We start from the raw sequence: 17828 nt of genomic DNA, 5'->3' as shown, positions 1-17828 counted from the left end.
AGAACTAGGGATGTCTGGCAACTGATTTGTTTGATTAGTTTATTGTGTACTGTAATTTCACTCTCACTTAAAGATGAAGCAGGAGTTGGACTTCATAGTTGTTTGAATTTTCTGCCAAAATCCCCTACAACCTCAGAAGTCTGAAGAGGACCTCACGTAGGGCACAGACAAAGCTAGTGAGGCAGAAGTGACTGAGCTAATCAGAACATACCAGTCTGAGCATTTCACAGTTACAGGGGGTCTGATTTGCAGGCAGCTCAGCATCTGTGAATTCCAGTGGGTCCCGAGTGCTCAGCTGTTCTAAAAATCAAGCCCATAGCATATGGGAGGTTGAGGGCGTTTCTCTCCATCCTACCGGTCTGGCTTGTGGGGCAACAGTGACATCCAGTGGGAAAACTCCAGGATTACAGCAGTATTTTATATATGGGGTGAGCTGCTGCTGAGCCTCGAACTACGATGGGCGAACAAGATCCTGGAAGAGAAAATAACTTCCTCAAGAAAGGTTCTGTGCTGTAGTGAACGGCTCATGACTAAGACTTAGGCTGTTCTCCTCCTGACTTCTGCAGTATCACGGTGTTTTTAAGCATCTCTTCTTGCTGAGGAGAAAAAGATTGGCTCTTTGGGGAAGTGTTGACAACGACATTGTACTGTGATTAATACTCACCTGGGAGTCTCACTTCCATGAAAGGCTTTGTTTAATTGTTTTTTATTTTGTCCAAAATCTGTGACTCGCTGATCTTTTGGGACATCTTAAAATTTCTTAACAACTATAACTTTCTACAAAATCCCAGTTACCCTCAGCACTCTGTATTTGTGTCACTTGCCCCAGTGTTTGGGACAGGCCTGGAGAAGGAAAAGTTACCTGAAGCTCAGACTGGATTAGATGTTTATGGCATAAATAACTGGAAGCACAGGCAAGAGAAGTGATACAGAAAGGACCAAATAATCTCCTAGAACAGAGAACACATGCCTGTCTTTTATGATTTCATTTTGCAGCCAGAAGGTCTGGGATCCCAGCCACTGCTAGGTGATCACATACCAGCTGCTTCCGAAAATGGTTTTTTCCCCCTCTAGTACCTAATCAGGAGACAGAGGGGATTTTCTCTCAGATGTGTGCTTTGATACTTTAACCTCTGCCTCATCAGCAGCCCAGTACTAGATTGCTTCAATATGCTTTACAAGGAATTACACCTGACATCAATCAAGAAATTAAATTTCTCATAGAACAGACACATGTGGCCCAGGGCTTCAGCAGCAGGAACAGCCCCAGGGCTGCCTGTGGCTCATACCCTCTTCCCTCGCCACCTTCGAGGCCAACTTGGGCTGCCACAGCTACAGGCCGGAGCCGCTCAGGAGCAGCTCCCTGGGGTGGCCGAGGCTTTACCCAGTTTTGAGAATCACAGAATCACCAGGTTGGAAGAGACCCACCGGATCATCGAGTCCAACCATTCCTATCAAACACTAAACCATGTCCCTCAGCATCTCATCCACCCGTCCCTTAAACCCCTCCAGGGAAGGGGACTCAACCCCCTCCCTGGGCAGCCTCTGCCAGTGCCCAATGACCCTTTCTGTGAAGAATTTTTTCCTAATGTTCAGCCTGAACCTCCTCTGGTGGAGCTTGAGGCCATTCCCTCTCGTCCTGTCCCCTGTCCCTTGGGAGAAGAGGCCAGCACCCTCCTCTCCACACCCTCCTTTCAGGTAGTTGGAGAGAGCAATGAGGTCTCCCCTCAGCCTCCTCTTCTCCAGGCTGAACACCCCCAGCTCTCTCAGCCGCTCCTCATAAGGCCTGTTCTCCAGCCCCTTCCCCAGCTTCGTTGTTCTTCTCTGCACTCGCTCCAGAGCCTCAACATCCTTCTTATGGTGAGGGGCCCAGAACTGAACACAGGATTCGAGGAGCGGTCTCAGCAGCGCCGAGTACAGAGGGAGAATAACCTCAGCCAGACTCTACACGGACGCTTCGGTGCCCTGGCTGCAAGTACGCGCTTTAACGGCGTCAGTGGTGACGCGTTTCCCCACGTCACCGCGCGGCTTTTCCAGCCCGACCGCCCACCGGCGCCGCCGAGGAAGCCCCCGCGCTGGGTTTCGCCCCAGGCCCCGCGGCGGCGCCGAAGCCCCGTTACCGACAGCCCCGCCCCCTCCCTCTGCCACCCCGAGGCCACGCCCCCTCTCCTCCGATTGGCCCTCGCCCCGCCTCCCTCCTATCCCCGCCCACACGCCGGTGCGTCCAATCAGGAGAGAGACTCGTTGATCGACACTCTCGCCAACCAATGAGACGCCGCGTCCGCGGGGTGGAGGGGGCGGCCCGGCCCCGCCCTCGGCAGTCGGCGGCGGCGGCGCTCCCTGACTGAAGGGGCTGGGGGTTCCGCGTCCCCCCCCCCGCCCCGCCGCGCCTCAGCGCGACCGGCTGAACCCGGGCTGAGGGGCTCGGGGGCGCCTTCCCGCCGCTCCCCGCCCCCTCGGAGAGGAGCCGGGCGGCGGCGCCCCCTCCCCGGGCAGGGCCGCGCCCCGCCGCCTCCCCTCCCCCGGGCCTCCCCTCCCAGCCGAGCCGGGAGAAGGGGAATGGGCGGTCCCGGCCCGTAGCCCCCGGCCGTGGCCGCTCCTCCTTCTTCTCCTCCTCGCCCCTGCCGGCTCTCGGTGGCTGCGCCCGATGCTGTCGGAGCCGGCCGGGGTCCCCGCGGCGTCGTGAGCTGCTGGCGCCGGGCCGCCGCCGCCATGTCCGGCGTGGTGCGCACCCTGAGCCGCTGCCTGCTGCCGGCCGAGGCCGCGGGCCGCGCGGGGGAGCAGCCGCGCCGGGAGGGCAAGGAGCGGAGCCGCGATGCGGAGCGGGAGGCGCGGCGGCGGAGCCGGGAGATCGACGCGATGCTGGCCCGGGAGAGGCGGGCCGTGCGCCGGCTGGTCAAGATCCTGCTGTTGGGCGCCGGCGAGAGCGGCAAGTCCACCTTCCTCAAGCAGATGCGGATCATCCACGGCCGAGAGTTCGACCAGAAGGCGCTGCTGGAGTTCCGGGCCACCATCTACGAGAACATCCTCAAGGTGAGGAGTAGGTGGGGAGCGGCGGCTACAGCTGCCTTCGCCTGGCGAGGGGGGAGGCCCAGCCCAGCTCATCCCATCCCACCCCGTCCCAGCGCATCCCCCGCGTTCGGAGCTCGGGCCGTGCCACGGAATCGCTGTCGGAAAAGGGTGCGAGCTCGGCCTGTCGGATGCGGGGGTTCTGTGGTTGCAGGTGTTTCGAAGGCGTCTGCCTTTTGTGCTGCGGGAGGCCGGGCTCTGTGGGCTTCCAGCCTTACCCGTCGCAAGGCCTCGATGGAAAAGGCTCAAAGAAAACTGCCCCGCGAAGGGGATTGAGAAAAGCTTTGTGGAAACGCAGAGGAAAGAGGATATAGGTGTGGCCTGCGTTCTGGAAAGAAAACGTTATGAGAGCATCCTCCAAGTCGGAACTGGAGAAACTTCAAAATTTAAAGAAATGAGTGGGGATTTCCATGCCTCTAGTAAGTGCCCGGAGTCTGTGTGCCTCGAGATGGGACAAGGAGTGGGTCCCCATATGGATGTTGTGGCTGCAAGTTGTTATTACTTGCCTGTATCTTTACAAACCTGGTAGCATAGGCCCTTAGAGTTGGGTAGTGTGGGATGTTGTAAGGGTAGCTCTAAAAATAACTGGAAATAACTTTGTTTTGGTAGCTTTGGTAAAGAAGTTTTTTCAATGCCTGTGGAGGCTTTATAGTGCTGGTGGTACATTTCTTTTTTGACTGAAGAATATAAAGGGTACCAATAGAGCCTGTCGAGAGGGCCTTTGGTCTACAGACAATTAAGGAAAAATCAGCTTTGACAAATACTGTTTCTTTCAGGGGAAGGAGCATTTATTCCCTATGCAGGTAGAAGTGATTATGTTACAGAAAATCCCTGAAGATCACATGTAAAAAGCTCACTTAAGAATGTATGTATCTATTTTCATCATCCCTCTAAAAGAACCACTACTTTCCTGCCTGTGGTTTTCTCTGGGACTGTCTCCATTCTTATGTGGGCATGGAAGATCTGTGAGATTTCATAGAAAATTAAACAAAAGGGAACTATGCAAGTTAAAGATAACAAGTTAGTTCTGAATTTTCAGATTTGTTTGGAGCAGAAGCTTAATATGCACTTAAGTGTACACACTCAATAACTCTTGTTTTTAAGAATGTCACTGTTCCATGAAGGGTGCTTTTGCTTCTGTTAGTGAACAGGAAAATTGTTGACCCTTTTAAGCTTCCTAACCGTCAAATTATGATTTTTGAAGTGGGTTAATGTGGTTCACCAGAACAGTATTTTGGCCTTGCACTTCATGAATTGGAAGTGTGAGGTTGGGCTCCCCTTCTAGGTGCTTGGGCAACATCTGTCAGACCCCTCTGTCCTTTCTCTGGATGAAACAGGTGGCTTTTGGATATAAGAATACAGTATTACTCTTCACCCATTTGGGGAAATGGCTAGGGAATGGCCACTGTGGAGAGAGTATGCAGAAAAAAGGAGAGCAAACAAAGGGAACTAAATGAATTTTCTGGTGGGAGGGAGATCTGAGGCTGGGGTGTAGGGAGAAGGCAGTCAATGTTCTGTCTGCTTTTTTGCTCATCTGAAAGAAACCTGATAACACCTTGGCATTCTGCCATAATCATGAGGAAGAAATCAAATGCCAAAATAGAATTACAAGGCTTTCAAAAGGGAATTATGTTGTCAGTGCTTTTATTTTACGGTAATTGTGCAATTTCTTGCATTAAACTTTGGTCTGTGGCAAAACCATAAAATATTTCGAGTAAACTTATTTTGCTTCTTTGATGTAAATTGTCAAGTGAACCTGATTGCCATTCTTATTGTAGTGATGTTGAGACTACAGGTTCTTTTCACTTTTTCTGGAGGTTCAGACTACTATGATTATCCCTTAAATGGTCATCTCAGCTCCATTTATTCTTATCAGACTTAGAAGAAAGGGTATAAAATGAATATTAATAGTACAATGACTGGGCAATGTGAAATCAAAACTATTCTATTGAATAGCATATAAATCTATTTGACGTCATCAAGTACAGCTGTAGCAACCTTAGCCCCTTTTTCCACACAGTTCTCAGCGTGGTCAAACAATGGGTCTGTTAAGCTTCTACAACACTGAGATCTGAGCTAGAAATGCAGTGTAAATCTCTGGGATTAAATGGTCAATTTTCATTTTCCAACCATGACTAAACTTCTCTCTGAAGGAGGAGGATTACTGCTCTCTCAATAGCGCTTGATAATTCTAAAGTGCTTATTGCAGTAGTATTTAGACAATCTATACATTTTACCAAGAATGAAGGAACTGATTCAGAAGCAGAACCTGAAACCCCTTTGAACATAAAGGTGCTAAGTGTGAATTGATGTTAGTGTCAGCTTCCACTTTATTTTGTTTTCAGCATCTCACTTTTCTGATATCTTCTTAGTGCTATGTTCTTTCCTTACCCTGTTTTCTGTTTCTCATCCTTGGCTTCAGGGAAACCTTACTTAGAAACAGAATGCTGAAACGAAATAAGTCTATGGTACAGAATTTACTTTTCCATTTAGTACAGGTGATGGTTCAGGGCCTTCCTAGCTTTTTCTGGCATTTGTGGGATGGTCTTCAAATACATTAGTTTTGCTTTGGTTTAAGGTAAATAGTCATCGGTTAACTAGGGTTTTGCTTGTTAATCGAGGCTAAGTTTCAAAGTAACTTTTTGGAACTTTTTGATGATTGAAGTGAAAAGCAGTAGTGTTAATGTTCTGGTATGAGTACACAGACTTCATGACTTGAGCACACCCACCTGGAAAAGGAAAGTGGATAGGACGTAGCTACTGCACCATGATTTTTAAGGTGACTCTTGGATATACAGAGGAACTTGGAAAACTTTTGTGTCCCTTGAGTTTCAAATCTAAAAAACAGCTGATGGTGTTAGATGAACATTTAGATGCCTACCAACTGTAGCTGAAGGAGTAAATTTTTTATACCTTCCAAAATAGATGGGCTGGCCTTGCTACTGTACTTGCCTCCTTTGACTACAGTTAATGGATCACAGCTCTGGTGTTCCTATCTAAATGGATTTTTTATTTTTGTTTCAAGTGTGTGAATATCCTGCTGCTTGAAGAAACAGGGCTTAGCTGTATAAGAAAATAATTAAAGTAATTGCAAGCACCAAAGTGCTACTTGCACTAGGTTGTTTGGGAGATTTCAGTCTGAAGAGAGAAGAACTCGGCTTTTAAAAGCCTGAAGTATAATCTGCTGAGTTTGTCAGTAATGTTAGTTACCATGTTGAGAATGGCAAGGCCAGCTCAAGGTTTCAATACATCGGTAAGTGTTTTCTTGTTGTCTGTGGCCTAAATTGTGATGATTGACTAAGGAGTTGAAAAGCCTGAAACTGTGGAGGAAAGGACTGGTCAGGAAATGATGTGTAGCTTCATTTATGGACTTTGAGCGGGGAAAAAACAGCCAAAGTTTTTGAACATGAAAACTCCCTGAGGATGTAGCTTTGAGACTTTGGAGTGCAGTTGCAATACATATGGGCATGTCTGACAGCATTTTTTCTGAACAGCTTGAATATGAGTGACAGTGAAGTGTGCAAAATTAAGTCTGTGCTGAGTTCCATTTAAGAACAACTTTGGACTTCTGCAAGCACTGCTAAGCCTAGACTGCTGCTGCTGCTGCTTCATTGTTGTAGGTACTCTATACTTTGAATTGCTTCTGTTGTGTTTAGGGTCTTTGATTATGAGGTGATTGTAGCTTGTGTCATTGAAAAACAAAGCAAGAACACTTGCTTGCAACTTGGGGGCCTCAGTCAGGTACAGGTGCAAACTCTGGGAAGTGGGACCAGAATATTCCTCTGTTTGGTTGGGAGCTACGCTTTAAGTGACCAAATTACCTAGTAATTTATAATATGAATGTATTTTTTCTAATAGACTACAAATGCAGGGGGAATAAATCTTTCCATTATGTGAACTCTAGTTACTCTTTAAATTTATTTGACTCCACATTTCTGGGGTTTACACACAAACAAACTTGGTAACCCATTAGGAGGTGATGATAGCGACACAATCAGTTGTTTCAGAGTTGGCATCTAGTTGTACTTGAGTAGTGGTTCACAGGACAGCGTCAGTCTCACTCCCACTGCGACAGCTTCTTTTGAAAGGAATGGCAAGGAGAATACTTAGGAGCTCTTGCTAATTAAGGAGCTTTTCTGTTAAGTTTTAACACACAAGCGCTGAAGTTCATGGTAGAACTGGTATTTAAATCTGATTCTTTGCTCTGTGTTTTTACAGTTTGCTTATTTTAATATGAAAAATATTTGCATATTATGTGGAAAAGGAAAGAAAAACCTTATGAGTCTTGTTGGTCTTCCTGTTCCATGTTCATTTAATCAATGAAAGTCTTACGAACTTCCAGTTGATGTTTTTTCTGTGTTCTGGTAGTCTCTTTGTATTTGGTATGTCACTTCATTGGTCTAGGAGAGAGCAATCTGGCTCTGTCATGGTGGATAGTGGAAGAAGAGTAATGGTCCATAGTCAATCATAAATACTTTTTCCAAAATAGAGCTTACAGTGCTCTTGTGATGTAGTCATTAGTACTGTGGAACATGAGTTAGTCCCTGGAGACCATAGACGCATATTTTGATGTTTTCCAGACAAAAGTTTAGTCATTTGAGTGACTAAATGTGGGAGATTACGATATATTCAGTTGGTTTAGTATACATATATTTTTGTGATTAACTTGGAAACAGTGTTGGCAAAGAAATTAGCAAATTGTGCTACTAATAATGTTTACAAGAAAACTTTGGAGCAAAGGGAAACTGGTGCACATCGTTAGAAAAAGTAAGTTCAATACAAATTACAGTAAGAGAAAAAGCTAGAAGGAATTGGAGGCTATAGAGTTTCCAAATTAGTTTCCTTCACTTGCATGGAGCTTTTTTGCCCTCTTAGGGGTGAGGAACTGGTATTGCACTGGCAGGCCCTGCCCTCTCCACCCTTCTCTCTGACCACATCTGCTGCGTGCTGTGGTTATATGTGTATGAGGGCAGCATGACAGGGTCTTGCAAATCCTGATAGGGATACTGTTGGAACTGCAGATGCTGCTTCTGCTCTGTTGAAAGCATGAACTAATTATGAACTAGATATTAGCGTGATGGTCTCTAAGGAGGGGAGACCTAGTAATGTAATTTTGAAGAACTTTTTTTTAAGGCCTCGCGCCAGCCATCACCTCTGAGGTCATCATTTCTCTACTTTGTGCCTAGTTACAAGAAAGCTTGCAGTGAAAGCATTTTCTTTATGCTGTGTTTATCGTCATTTTATTGGATTCAGTCAAAGACAAGGATTCTATTCAGAGTTTCCAGACAAGCAGACATCACTGCTGCTCCCAGTTCAGAGATTTGGTGGCTAATCCAAATGTTTCTTACTGTTTGTGTTCCTGTGGACTAAGTAAATGACACTTCGCCTTTGTTCCCATTTTTTATTTGTATGTTGGGCTGGAAGGTAAGTAGTCTTTACCCTGTTTACCCTGCTGTCACCTGGGAGGTACTGGAATATGTGAATGGTGAAAATACATGCACAACTAGTAAGTGTTTTTGTTGTCGAACTGGGCTAACTGGTGCTGCTCCCACCCATACCCTTGTCTGTCTCATCTTAGAGCAAATTAATGCAGGGAGGCAGAAACCACTTTTTATATAAATGACTAGGGTTTTGGTGATGTTTGCTCACTGGATCGGCTTGTGGCCTCAGACGAATGACAAACCTATCAAACAGGAGAGGGTAGAACTACACTACCAAGAAAGATGCCCCTTTTGAGGGTACCTAGTTGTTAAACTGACCAGTTTGTATTATGAAACCTCATCTTTAATAAGGTTGAGGTTTCGGCTGCTGCTAGGCTATAACATTCCAAGGATGTAGATCAAATAATAGCACTGTTAATACTTCTATGATAGTGTGCTGTAAAAATCTCATTGTCTTGCTATTGCTTTGTCAATAGTAGGTCACCTTCTTCTCAGTGTTCCAGACAGCAGTTTAAAGAAAAGTGCATACAACTATATTTGCAAACACTGACTAATTTATTTTTAAATTGTATTTGAAAATGTCTCTTTTAGACGGTTAAGATAAGTTTTCTAAAAATACACGTAGGTTACATTTTATCATCTTTACTTGCCAGTAAGTGTTGCTGCTGCAAAGCCCAGTCCCATCTATGGCTGTGTGATTCAGCTTTCTCTCTTGTATTGGCACCAGTTGTCGCAGAGCTGTTGCAGTTCTTCGGTACAGTTAGACTTGCCAGTTTAGCTGGATCTGTGTTCATTCAGCTGCATTGCTTTGTACTGTTCCATTGGCACAAAGGGTGTATTAGAAATATCTTGCTGAGGTGGGAGGACTCCTTTTGGCATTAGCTCCGATTTATATTGTTCTCTGTGAATTGTGATTCCCCTACGTTGCTGCTTCCTTGTCAACAACAATGAGGAAAAACACACAGTAGGAAACATGTTTGAGTCTCCCTGTTGCATGCAGTGTTCACATTGGTTTACAGCCACAGGAGCACACAGTATTGCCTGTGATCAGGATGACTTCTGCAACAATTCCTGTAAATTATATAGATGCTGGAGATGTAGGGCTGTGGTATGAGGTTGAGCAGTTAATTAATGGTAAAAGCTTAATAAGTACTTGCGGTATATCACGTGTAAGAGTTACTCTGTTGTCTGTGATCTCGTACCCAGTAGTAATGCAATTCCTTAAAGTTATTTTGAGAAAATGTCCTGTCGGAGACTTTTCTATTTGTGTACAAACACTAACTAGTTTTGCAAGTTCTCTCTAGACACTTGTGTAGAATAATCAAATCTTTTGATCACTTGACTGTTGATTTGTGCATGAAAGAACCTACCCTTGCTTATGAGCAAGTGTCCCCCAAACCTGTTGTTCCATTGTGCAATTGGTGCTTGCCTGCGGTGTATTCTCGCAGCCTCTCAGTTGGTCTCTCTGGTGGAAGATGTGTAGGAAATAAATCTTTTTGCGTACTGTGGTATGTGAATAGTTTAAAATGGGAATCTTGTGCTTTATGTAGTAGTGTAACTACTGATGCAAGGTATTCTTAAATCAAGCTGCCCTTTAAATACTGCAACACTTTATTAACAAGTGTCACTGGCTTCAGATGACATTAGCTGGTGATAATCTTTCTCGTAATTCCCACAAAGTCATTTAATTATTATTTAAAATTCAAGACAATCTAGATTTTTTTTTTTCAGAGCTAGAGCACTTTCAGAAGTAAAGGAGACAAAATGCATTTGAGCCAGTCCAAGTACCAAGCATTTGTGCAAATGCTCATAAACCCCTCACGCTGCTGCTGCGTAGCAAACATTCTGTGTGGTGCCGAACAGCTGTGCCCTGTCAGGCCAAGGATCCAGTGCTAATGGATCTCATGTCTCTGACATGAGGAGAAAAAAAGAAAAAACAAAAAACAGCCAAAACCGGGTACAAGAACAAGGCAATATGATACTTTGGTGTACTCTTCCAGTTATTGGCAGCCTTTCTTTTCAGAAAGTTCTTGAGCCAGGAGTTGCATCTGGAATGTAATCAAATAGTCTTTTTTTTGGACCTTTCTTCCATCAATTTGTCTTGATTGCTTTTTGAATCCATTTGTACTTTTGGCCAACATCCTATGTAAATGAGTTTGTTGTTTGTTTGTTTGTTGAGGAAAAAAACTTCTTTTAGTTTAACCTTCGGTTTGATAACTGTGTTGCTGTGCCTCTCCTACTTGTGTAGCAAGGCGTGGGGAAAGAATAGTCTTTCTGCTACCTTTCTCCAGTAATTACCTACAGTAATTTCTGTAGGTTTCTGATATATCGTGTCTTAGTTATCTTTTTTCAAAGCTCTGGATTTCTCGGTCTTTTTAGTGTTTGTTTCTGTGCAAGAGATGAATGCTTGCCACGCTTGCTACACCTTTTCTGGTTCTGCCCTATCTATAGTCCAGTTTTGTGCATGCCAGGGATTAATACAGTGACTTGAATATGTTAAAAATTATAGGAAAGAATTGAAACGGAGAACTTAATATTTCCTCTCAGACTGGTGCTTCCAGTATGCTGCCATTTGGCTGTTTTCTAATGCAAACAGGGAGTGGAGTGTCCTACATGCAATAAGACTTGCTTGGTGTTTTTTCTTATTGGTACCAATGGTGTCCAAGTCCAAATTCAGTTTTGATAACTATACTTTATTATTAAATATATTAAACTATTCTGTTCACTCTAGGATAAATGTAAATTCCAGGGATTTTACTTAAATTTAATCTTCTAAATGACATTTTTACATCTGGGCATCAACAGCACGTATAAACTTTTAAGCAGTTTTAACTGTCTCCCATAATGGACTTCTTGGAGGAAAGAGTTATGGAAGGTGTTTTGAATGTGTTTCCAGAAAGATGAAACCTTTCTGAAGGTAACTTGCACTTTAGATTAATGGGGCAAGGATTATCAAGTGCTTGTTGAGGCTGCAAAAAAGTGTTACCAGTCAGTCTGAAATGCGAGAATAGCAATACATGGGATCTAAATTTGGCAGTTTCTCTGTTTCTCCTCATCTTGCTGACATCTGCTTGTAGCATTTATAGAACTGTTTTGCAGAGATGGAGAAATGTTTAGATTCACTTTACTGGAGATCTCGCTGAGATGCAAACATTTTTAACTGCTAGGAACTGGGAGGAAGAGACATTGGCCATTCGCTTGTTAATGTAAAGCTTTAACTCATGATGAATTTTAGGTGTGTATCTCAAAGCTGGTCTGTTCTACGTATTCTCGTTTTTGAAAGGTGCTGTTGCTTTGGTGTGCATAGGACAGCACTCCAGCTAACTAGTTTTCTAATCTTTATGTTCCTCATTCAGCATTGAACATTGAATTTCTATGTGTGTCTATATTTCTGTGTGTGTCTGTTCTGTCAGTGCTAATGCTGATGTCTCTGCATCTGAATCTGCTTCTCAAATCGGGTGCTCTGTGTGAGTTGATGTGATAGCTCTCCCTGTCAGAGGAAGGTGCTGATGCTAGGAGCTCCCCATGGATGATCTTATGGTAGTTAATACATTAGCATAGGGTCTGCGAGTTCTAAGTTTAGTTTCCTCTCGTGCCCCAGAGAGATGCAAACCTGCTTTTCTAAGGAGCAGCAGCTAGCAGACAAGTGACTGGTTTGGACTGGGGCAGTCTCTACATCTCTGGTTGAAACTGTTCTGTGGTTTTCTCCAAACAAATGATTAAACTTTACCTGGCAAGTCTCACTCAAGGTCTTCTATATCTCCAGTGGGAGAAGGAAAAGGCAGAGTGACAGTGTGGGGAAACACACCGTGTCTGAGGTGCCAGCACTGCTTTATCCAAACAGGAATTGGATGATCTTGTGGTCATTTCTTCGAGACACTCTGTGACCAGCTGTGAGCTGGGTAAGGGTTAAATCAGTCAGAAAGCTATAAGACAGAAAAGCGGGAGCTGAGCCGGGGGAGATGACTGCAGAGAGCTGGAGCCAAAGCAGGTGAAAGGTCAGCGCTGGGCTGTGTGGGCTGGGAGCTCTGCAGGGCCTGCTGCACTGTGTGGGGAGATGGAGAGATGGGCAACAGTGAGAATCTGCACAGCGCCTATTAACCGTTTCTCTTCGTGCACCTTTCTAAAGGAGCAAGGTCAAACCTGGCGTTAAATACCTAGCAACAGCAGTGTCCCACCAGTCTTGGTTACTCAGTGCTTTGGAAAAAATTGGTCTCCAAGCACTTGGCTGAGGGTAGAGGGGAGCTGACACTGACTTTGAATTGCAGCTGGGATGGTGGTGGATGCAAGGGATGCACAAGTGTCTAAGGTTGAGAGATGTAGTGGAGGCATCTGCAGTGCAGAGGCAGAACCTTAAGTGTTTTTTTTTCTTTATGCTTACACTTGTTAACACCATTCGAATAAATCAAATCTAAAGGCTTCCCTTAATAAAGGGACAAACTCTGTAACTAGGAATGGGAGTTGGCTTTGATCTGAATTACAGAGTTACTAAATAGTTATGTCTGGAATTTAAAGCAGCAGTTTGTGAATATATTAAACTTTAGTCTGTTCATGGTATTGTGAAGATATATTCTCTGCTTTATAAAAGGAAAGTAACAATCACTGGAGAATCATAAATATTTACTGCACTTCAGGAGCTGCTGTTGCATAGTGACAGTCACGATGTTTCACTTTGAGTTTCTATTCCGTGAAGCTCACTATTCCCTTGGGATAGTTACTGTTCTTGTGTGGTGCCATTCAAGGACTGGAAAGGTGAAAGGTTCAAGTGCTAAGAAAACATATATGCAGTCTTGATAGCTTAAAGTATGAAAAAAAAAAAAAAAAGAAAGAAAAAGGTAGTCCAATAATATGAAGTTCATGTGAACCGTGGTGGAAACAGACCTTCAGTTTTGTTTTTAAAATTTTGTTTTCATAAACTGTAAAACCGAAAGATCAGCGCAATAAGAAAAGTAGTTTAATGTACTCCACAGATTTCACTTGTGAATTAGGCGGTACTTCAGATGCTAAGCCACCAATAACAGATCTAGCCGTTATTAAAATGGTGTTTACTATTGAAAAATAACTTGGCCTTCAGAAGCTATTTAGCGTGGGTGTACTTAGATTGAAGACTGAAGTTTCAAAGCTACTTAACCTCATGCATTTGGCTTGTTGCCATGAATATGGAAGTAAGTTTCCATAAAAACTTCAAAATGTGAAATTAAGCAGTCTCGGTAATCCTGAGTTAAATTTGAGAGCTGCATCACTTCCCTTCCAGATTTTTTTTCCCCAGGATTAGAGTACCAAAACCTACCTGTCGTGACTTCTTAGCAGATGTGTGGTGAGTTCAAAAATTAAGCCGATGGAGGTGAAAATTGCGCTTGCTTTACTGAGCCTGGTAGCTTGAAAGCCATGTAATGTCTCCAGTCCTCTTTCTGCTGGGCTTCCCTACTGGAGGGGGAACTATTTGCATTAAAATGTCTCAATGATAGATGCTCCTTTACAGCAAATTTTCAAGAGATCTGTAAAGTTGTGCAGTTGTGTTTATAGCATCCAAGTAGATTGTGTCAAAATCGTGCTTTACAGCTACAGGCTTTTTGAATTTTGCTGGTTTGGTGTTGCTATTTTTATTTTTTTTTTTTTTTTACTTAAATGTTTAACTAGTTGGTGGATGCATGCAGCACTGGAAATTACTATGTTTCCTCAATTTTCAGTGCTCATTATACCTCACTAGAATAGGCAGTATGTTCTTTCAACAATATTTTTTAATGTTCCACTGATCTCCCAATGCCTGAGAAAGCTAGTATGTCCTTTTTGGCATCTAAAACCCAAATACAAAGAAAAAGATGGAACAATACAGTTTCAGGCGTGGTGTTACTTTTAAAACTACAGCTGTGAGGATCATACTTCAATTCCCAAACACTCCTTTTAAGCATTTGATGTTTACTTTTATTATCTGTGGGTAGTATTGCTTGCTGCAACTAGCTGTTGTTGCTAGTATGTTTTTCCACCTGCAGAATACATTGTGGCCAAGTTGCTTACCAAGCAAGCTCTTCCTATGGTATTTCTCTTTGAGATGTTGCAATAAACAATGTTTTTGATTCTCTCCTGTGTTCCATCTCCTAGAATAGTGTCAAAAAAAAAAAAAGCTTCAAGTACCTCTGAGTCCTTGTTCTATTACACTTTAATCTTTTTATCACTGACTTTCTTATCTGAATCATTCTTTAGGGCTGCAGGGTTCTGGTTGATGCACGGGACAAACTGGGGATCCCTTGGCAGTACACCGAGAATGAGAAGCATGGAATGTTTTTGATGGCTTTTGAAAACAAAGCTGGAATGCCCATAGAGCCTGCCACCTTCCAGCTCTATGTACCTGCACTGGCTGCGCTGTGGAGGGATTCAGGAATCAAGGAAGCCTTCAGCCGTCGAAGCGAGTATCAGCTGGTGAGTACATCCATCTTCGTGGTGGGAGGGAAAAATTTCCCTGGTGTTTAAATCTCTGTTCAGTTGAAGGTTTGCTTGCTCTGTGCAAAATTTAGCCATCATACGAGCCATTTGTAGTAATGCTGTAAATCTAAGTGCTTCAGCAGAAGAAACAAGTGGTAATTGGAGCCAGACTTGAAAAACTACATGGCAGTAAGAGGGAGTGGGAAAGTGCATGACTGGATAAACTGGAAGAGCAAGAGGAACCAAAAAAGGCAGGAATTGGTTGAACTAAAAATATTTTAGCAGCTCAGTAGGTCTGTTCATAGTAGGTCACTGATGAAGACACACTTAATTTGTAACTTTCCTGTCCTGCCAGCTTGCACTATATTGATACTGGCAAACTGTTCCTGCATGCTGATCTTTTGAAGTGAACGCAACACCCATTCCGGCTGCTGGCATTTGACTGTTTCTTTTCATCTCGACATCTGCAAAGTGAAACTTGGCTAAGCAACTGAAAGATGACAGTGAGCGTAAAAATGTGCTATCTTCCTTGCTTTCTTGTTGTTAGGTTTTCATGCTCTTGTTCCAAAATAGCTGCACTTCTGGTGTGGAAAATGTTTGTGACAGCTGTTCATAGTCCACTCCTTTTTTTCCTCCAATGTACAAGATGGAGATGCTTTTTTCTCTTTCTTGCCTGTTCCGTGAAACGAGGTACTGATCCATGCGGCTTGGTACCACAGTTAATAGTTCTTGGCAAATTATATGGGATGATTTCCTGGTTGTTGTAATAAATGTGTCATTGATTTTAACATAGCAAATAAGTTTCACTCTGCGGGTGGAATTTTGTTGTGGGTGTTCTGCCCTCAAACTGCATTCAGCTTTTCTTTTTATAGGAAAAAAAAAAGCAGTTAAAGGTAATTCTTCATGCCTGGATATGTTATCAATATTTAGAGGAGGTAGGTAGAGAATAGAAACATGGGTTTTTATAGTCTCCCTTAGACTCTTACGAAGGAACTCAATATAGCTAAAGGAAAACTAGAGAAATTCAGTAGTGAAATTCTCATTGTTTGTTTCCTCATGCTGCTCCTCTACTTGGTTCTCTAATGTCTAATACTGTAGTTAAACTCCTGTTGCATTCCTTAGGTACTCATCTGTCTCCTCTAAAATGATGCCGATTCGAGTTTTGTTGTTGCATATCTTTGAAATCTGTCTCTGAAATGTCTTGAGACTGCGGAATGGCTAAAGAAGAAAGAAAATGGCTAGGTGGAAGTGTCACAAGGTGACTGTGTAAATCTCATTTCCTTAGGCTAAAAATGTAGCAAATTCCGTGTTCCAGCTCTGGGGATAGGGGAAGGGGCTGGGGGGAATGTTCGGCGTGGGGAGAGAAGATAGAATAATTGTTCCATAATTCCCAGCATCTGTAGACACAGACTAAGACTTTCCTGTTCTAAGCACTGTTCAGACATGGAATAAAAAGATAGTGCGTGCCACGGGGAACTTGAATTTAACATGAGGCAACTACTAAGAGAATCAGGCATAATAAGCAATAATTGCATCAACAGCATGTTCAGAATTTTTTTTCTGGATAAATGCTATGATCAAGCCACAGGTTTTGTTTTTAGGGGGAAATTCAGACTGGAATCATGTCGGAGGTTCATTCCTATACTGGTTAGCAATAAAATTGCATCAAGCTGGAAAAAATGTCTAATTTGTTGAGTAACTAAGCATTCCAATACTAGTGGGCCTACCTCTGCGTTCTCTGGCTTTGACAATTAAACAGGAAATACCAAAAATTAAGAAAGCCCCACGAAAAAAGTGATCATTTAATATGCTGTCATCATCAACATCTTGGTAGAATTCTGTCATGCAACTTCTTGAATGGCATTCATATAACCTGTTGAATGTTACTGGCGCAACTGGAACTGCTGGAGTCACCAGAACAGTTAACTTGTCAATTAGAGCAACTATACAAAGTGTTACAGAATTCCTGTGTAACTCAGTGCCACTGCATGTATCCTTGGGACCAACTACCTGAAAATCCTGGGTGCTATTACTTTACTGAGCAGGCTGCATCACCAGGAGTTATGGAGTACCTCAGTCATAAATAAAAAGGACTTACTGCATAAAAGCTTTGTAAATGTAATGGATTGTTCTCAAGGATACAAATGCTACTTTTGTATTGATTGCTAAACAAATTACTAACACATTGATGCAAAGAAGTATCCATGCCTCCTTTTTAGGTTCAGCAGAAATCCAGTCCTTCAAGTACATGGGGACTAGCAGCAGTATAAGTACTTTTAAAAAAAAAAAAGTTTGTAACTGCATAACTTTTTTAAGGAAAACAGGTGGTTTAAGGAGATGCCTTATTTCTAATTGCGCGTGATGTGTGTAAACCCATACCTCTATTTAGTTTAAACCCTTGCTGGATATAGACTCATGTAAATAAATAGAAGCCAGATATAGTGGACTCAGAAAATAAATCTTTTCTGAACTTGTTTTAACTAAGACTGAAGAAAACCTCCACATCAGCACTCCCTTTCTTGGGAGTAGGAGTGAGTTATTAAATGGAATATGCTTAGTTTGAACTTAATTTATTATCATTGTAATAGTTTTTAAATAAACACCAACATTTTTAAGCTTTACATTACTATGATTTTTCTGAATGCTTCTTGATGGTGAAATAATAACGTCGCTCAGCACTTGCATTTACTTCACTCTGGTCAACTGAACAACAGCTCTTTTTTCAGTTGTTGCTATTATTTTGCCTTCTAAGCCATAGGCTTACACTGGTCTGGGTTTGAACCCTCTCTGTTTCTCCAGGAAGTTGTGTGACTGTTTAAAACACGTTAGCTGGTTAACTAGAGCTGAAAATTGTAGTGTGCAGGTGTCTTCCTATGGTCTGTAATGCTAAACTTA

The 17828-nt window shown here is 43.1% G+C and overlaps 1 protein-coding gene across 1 annotated transcript in view; it reads left to right on the top strand.

Moving 5' to 3' along the window:
• Positions 1-2355: 2355 nt before the first annotated feature.
• GNA12 (G protein subunit alpha 12) overlaps positions 2356-17828 on the top strand; it is a 37812-nt gene continuing 22339 nt past the window's right edge. The window contains exons 1-2 of the mRNA XM_069870516.1: positions 2356-3033; positions 14715-14930. Of these exons, the coding sequence (XP_069726617.1) occupies positions 2713-3033; positions 14715-14930 (537 nt within the window). The 5' untranslated portion in view covers positions 2356-2712. The remainder of the gene's footprint in view (positions 3034-14714; positions 14931-17828) is intronic.

This window comes from Phaenicophaeus curvirostris, chromosome 16, assembly GCF_032191515.1.
Source record: "Phaenicophaeus curvirostris isolate KB17595 chromosome 16, BPBGC_Pcur_1.0, whole genome shotgun sequence".
NCBI lineage: Eukaryota > Metazoa > Chordata > Aves > Cuculiformes > Cuculidae > Phaenicophaeus > Phaenicophaeus curvirostris.
Note: the sequence above shows the minus strand (reverse complement) of the source record. Positions and strands in the feature narration are given on the sequence as shown.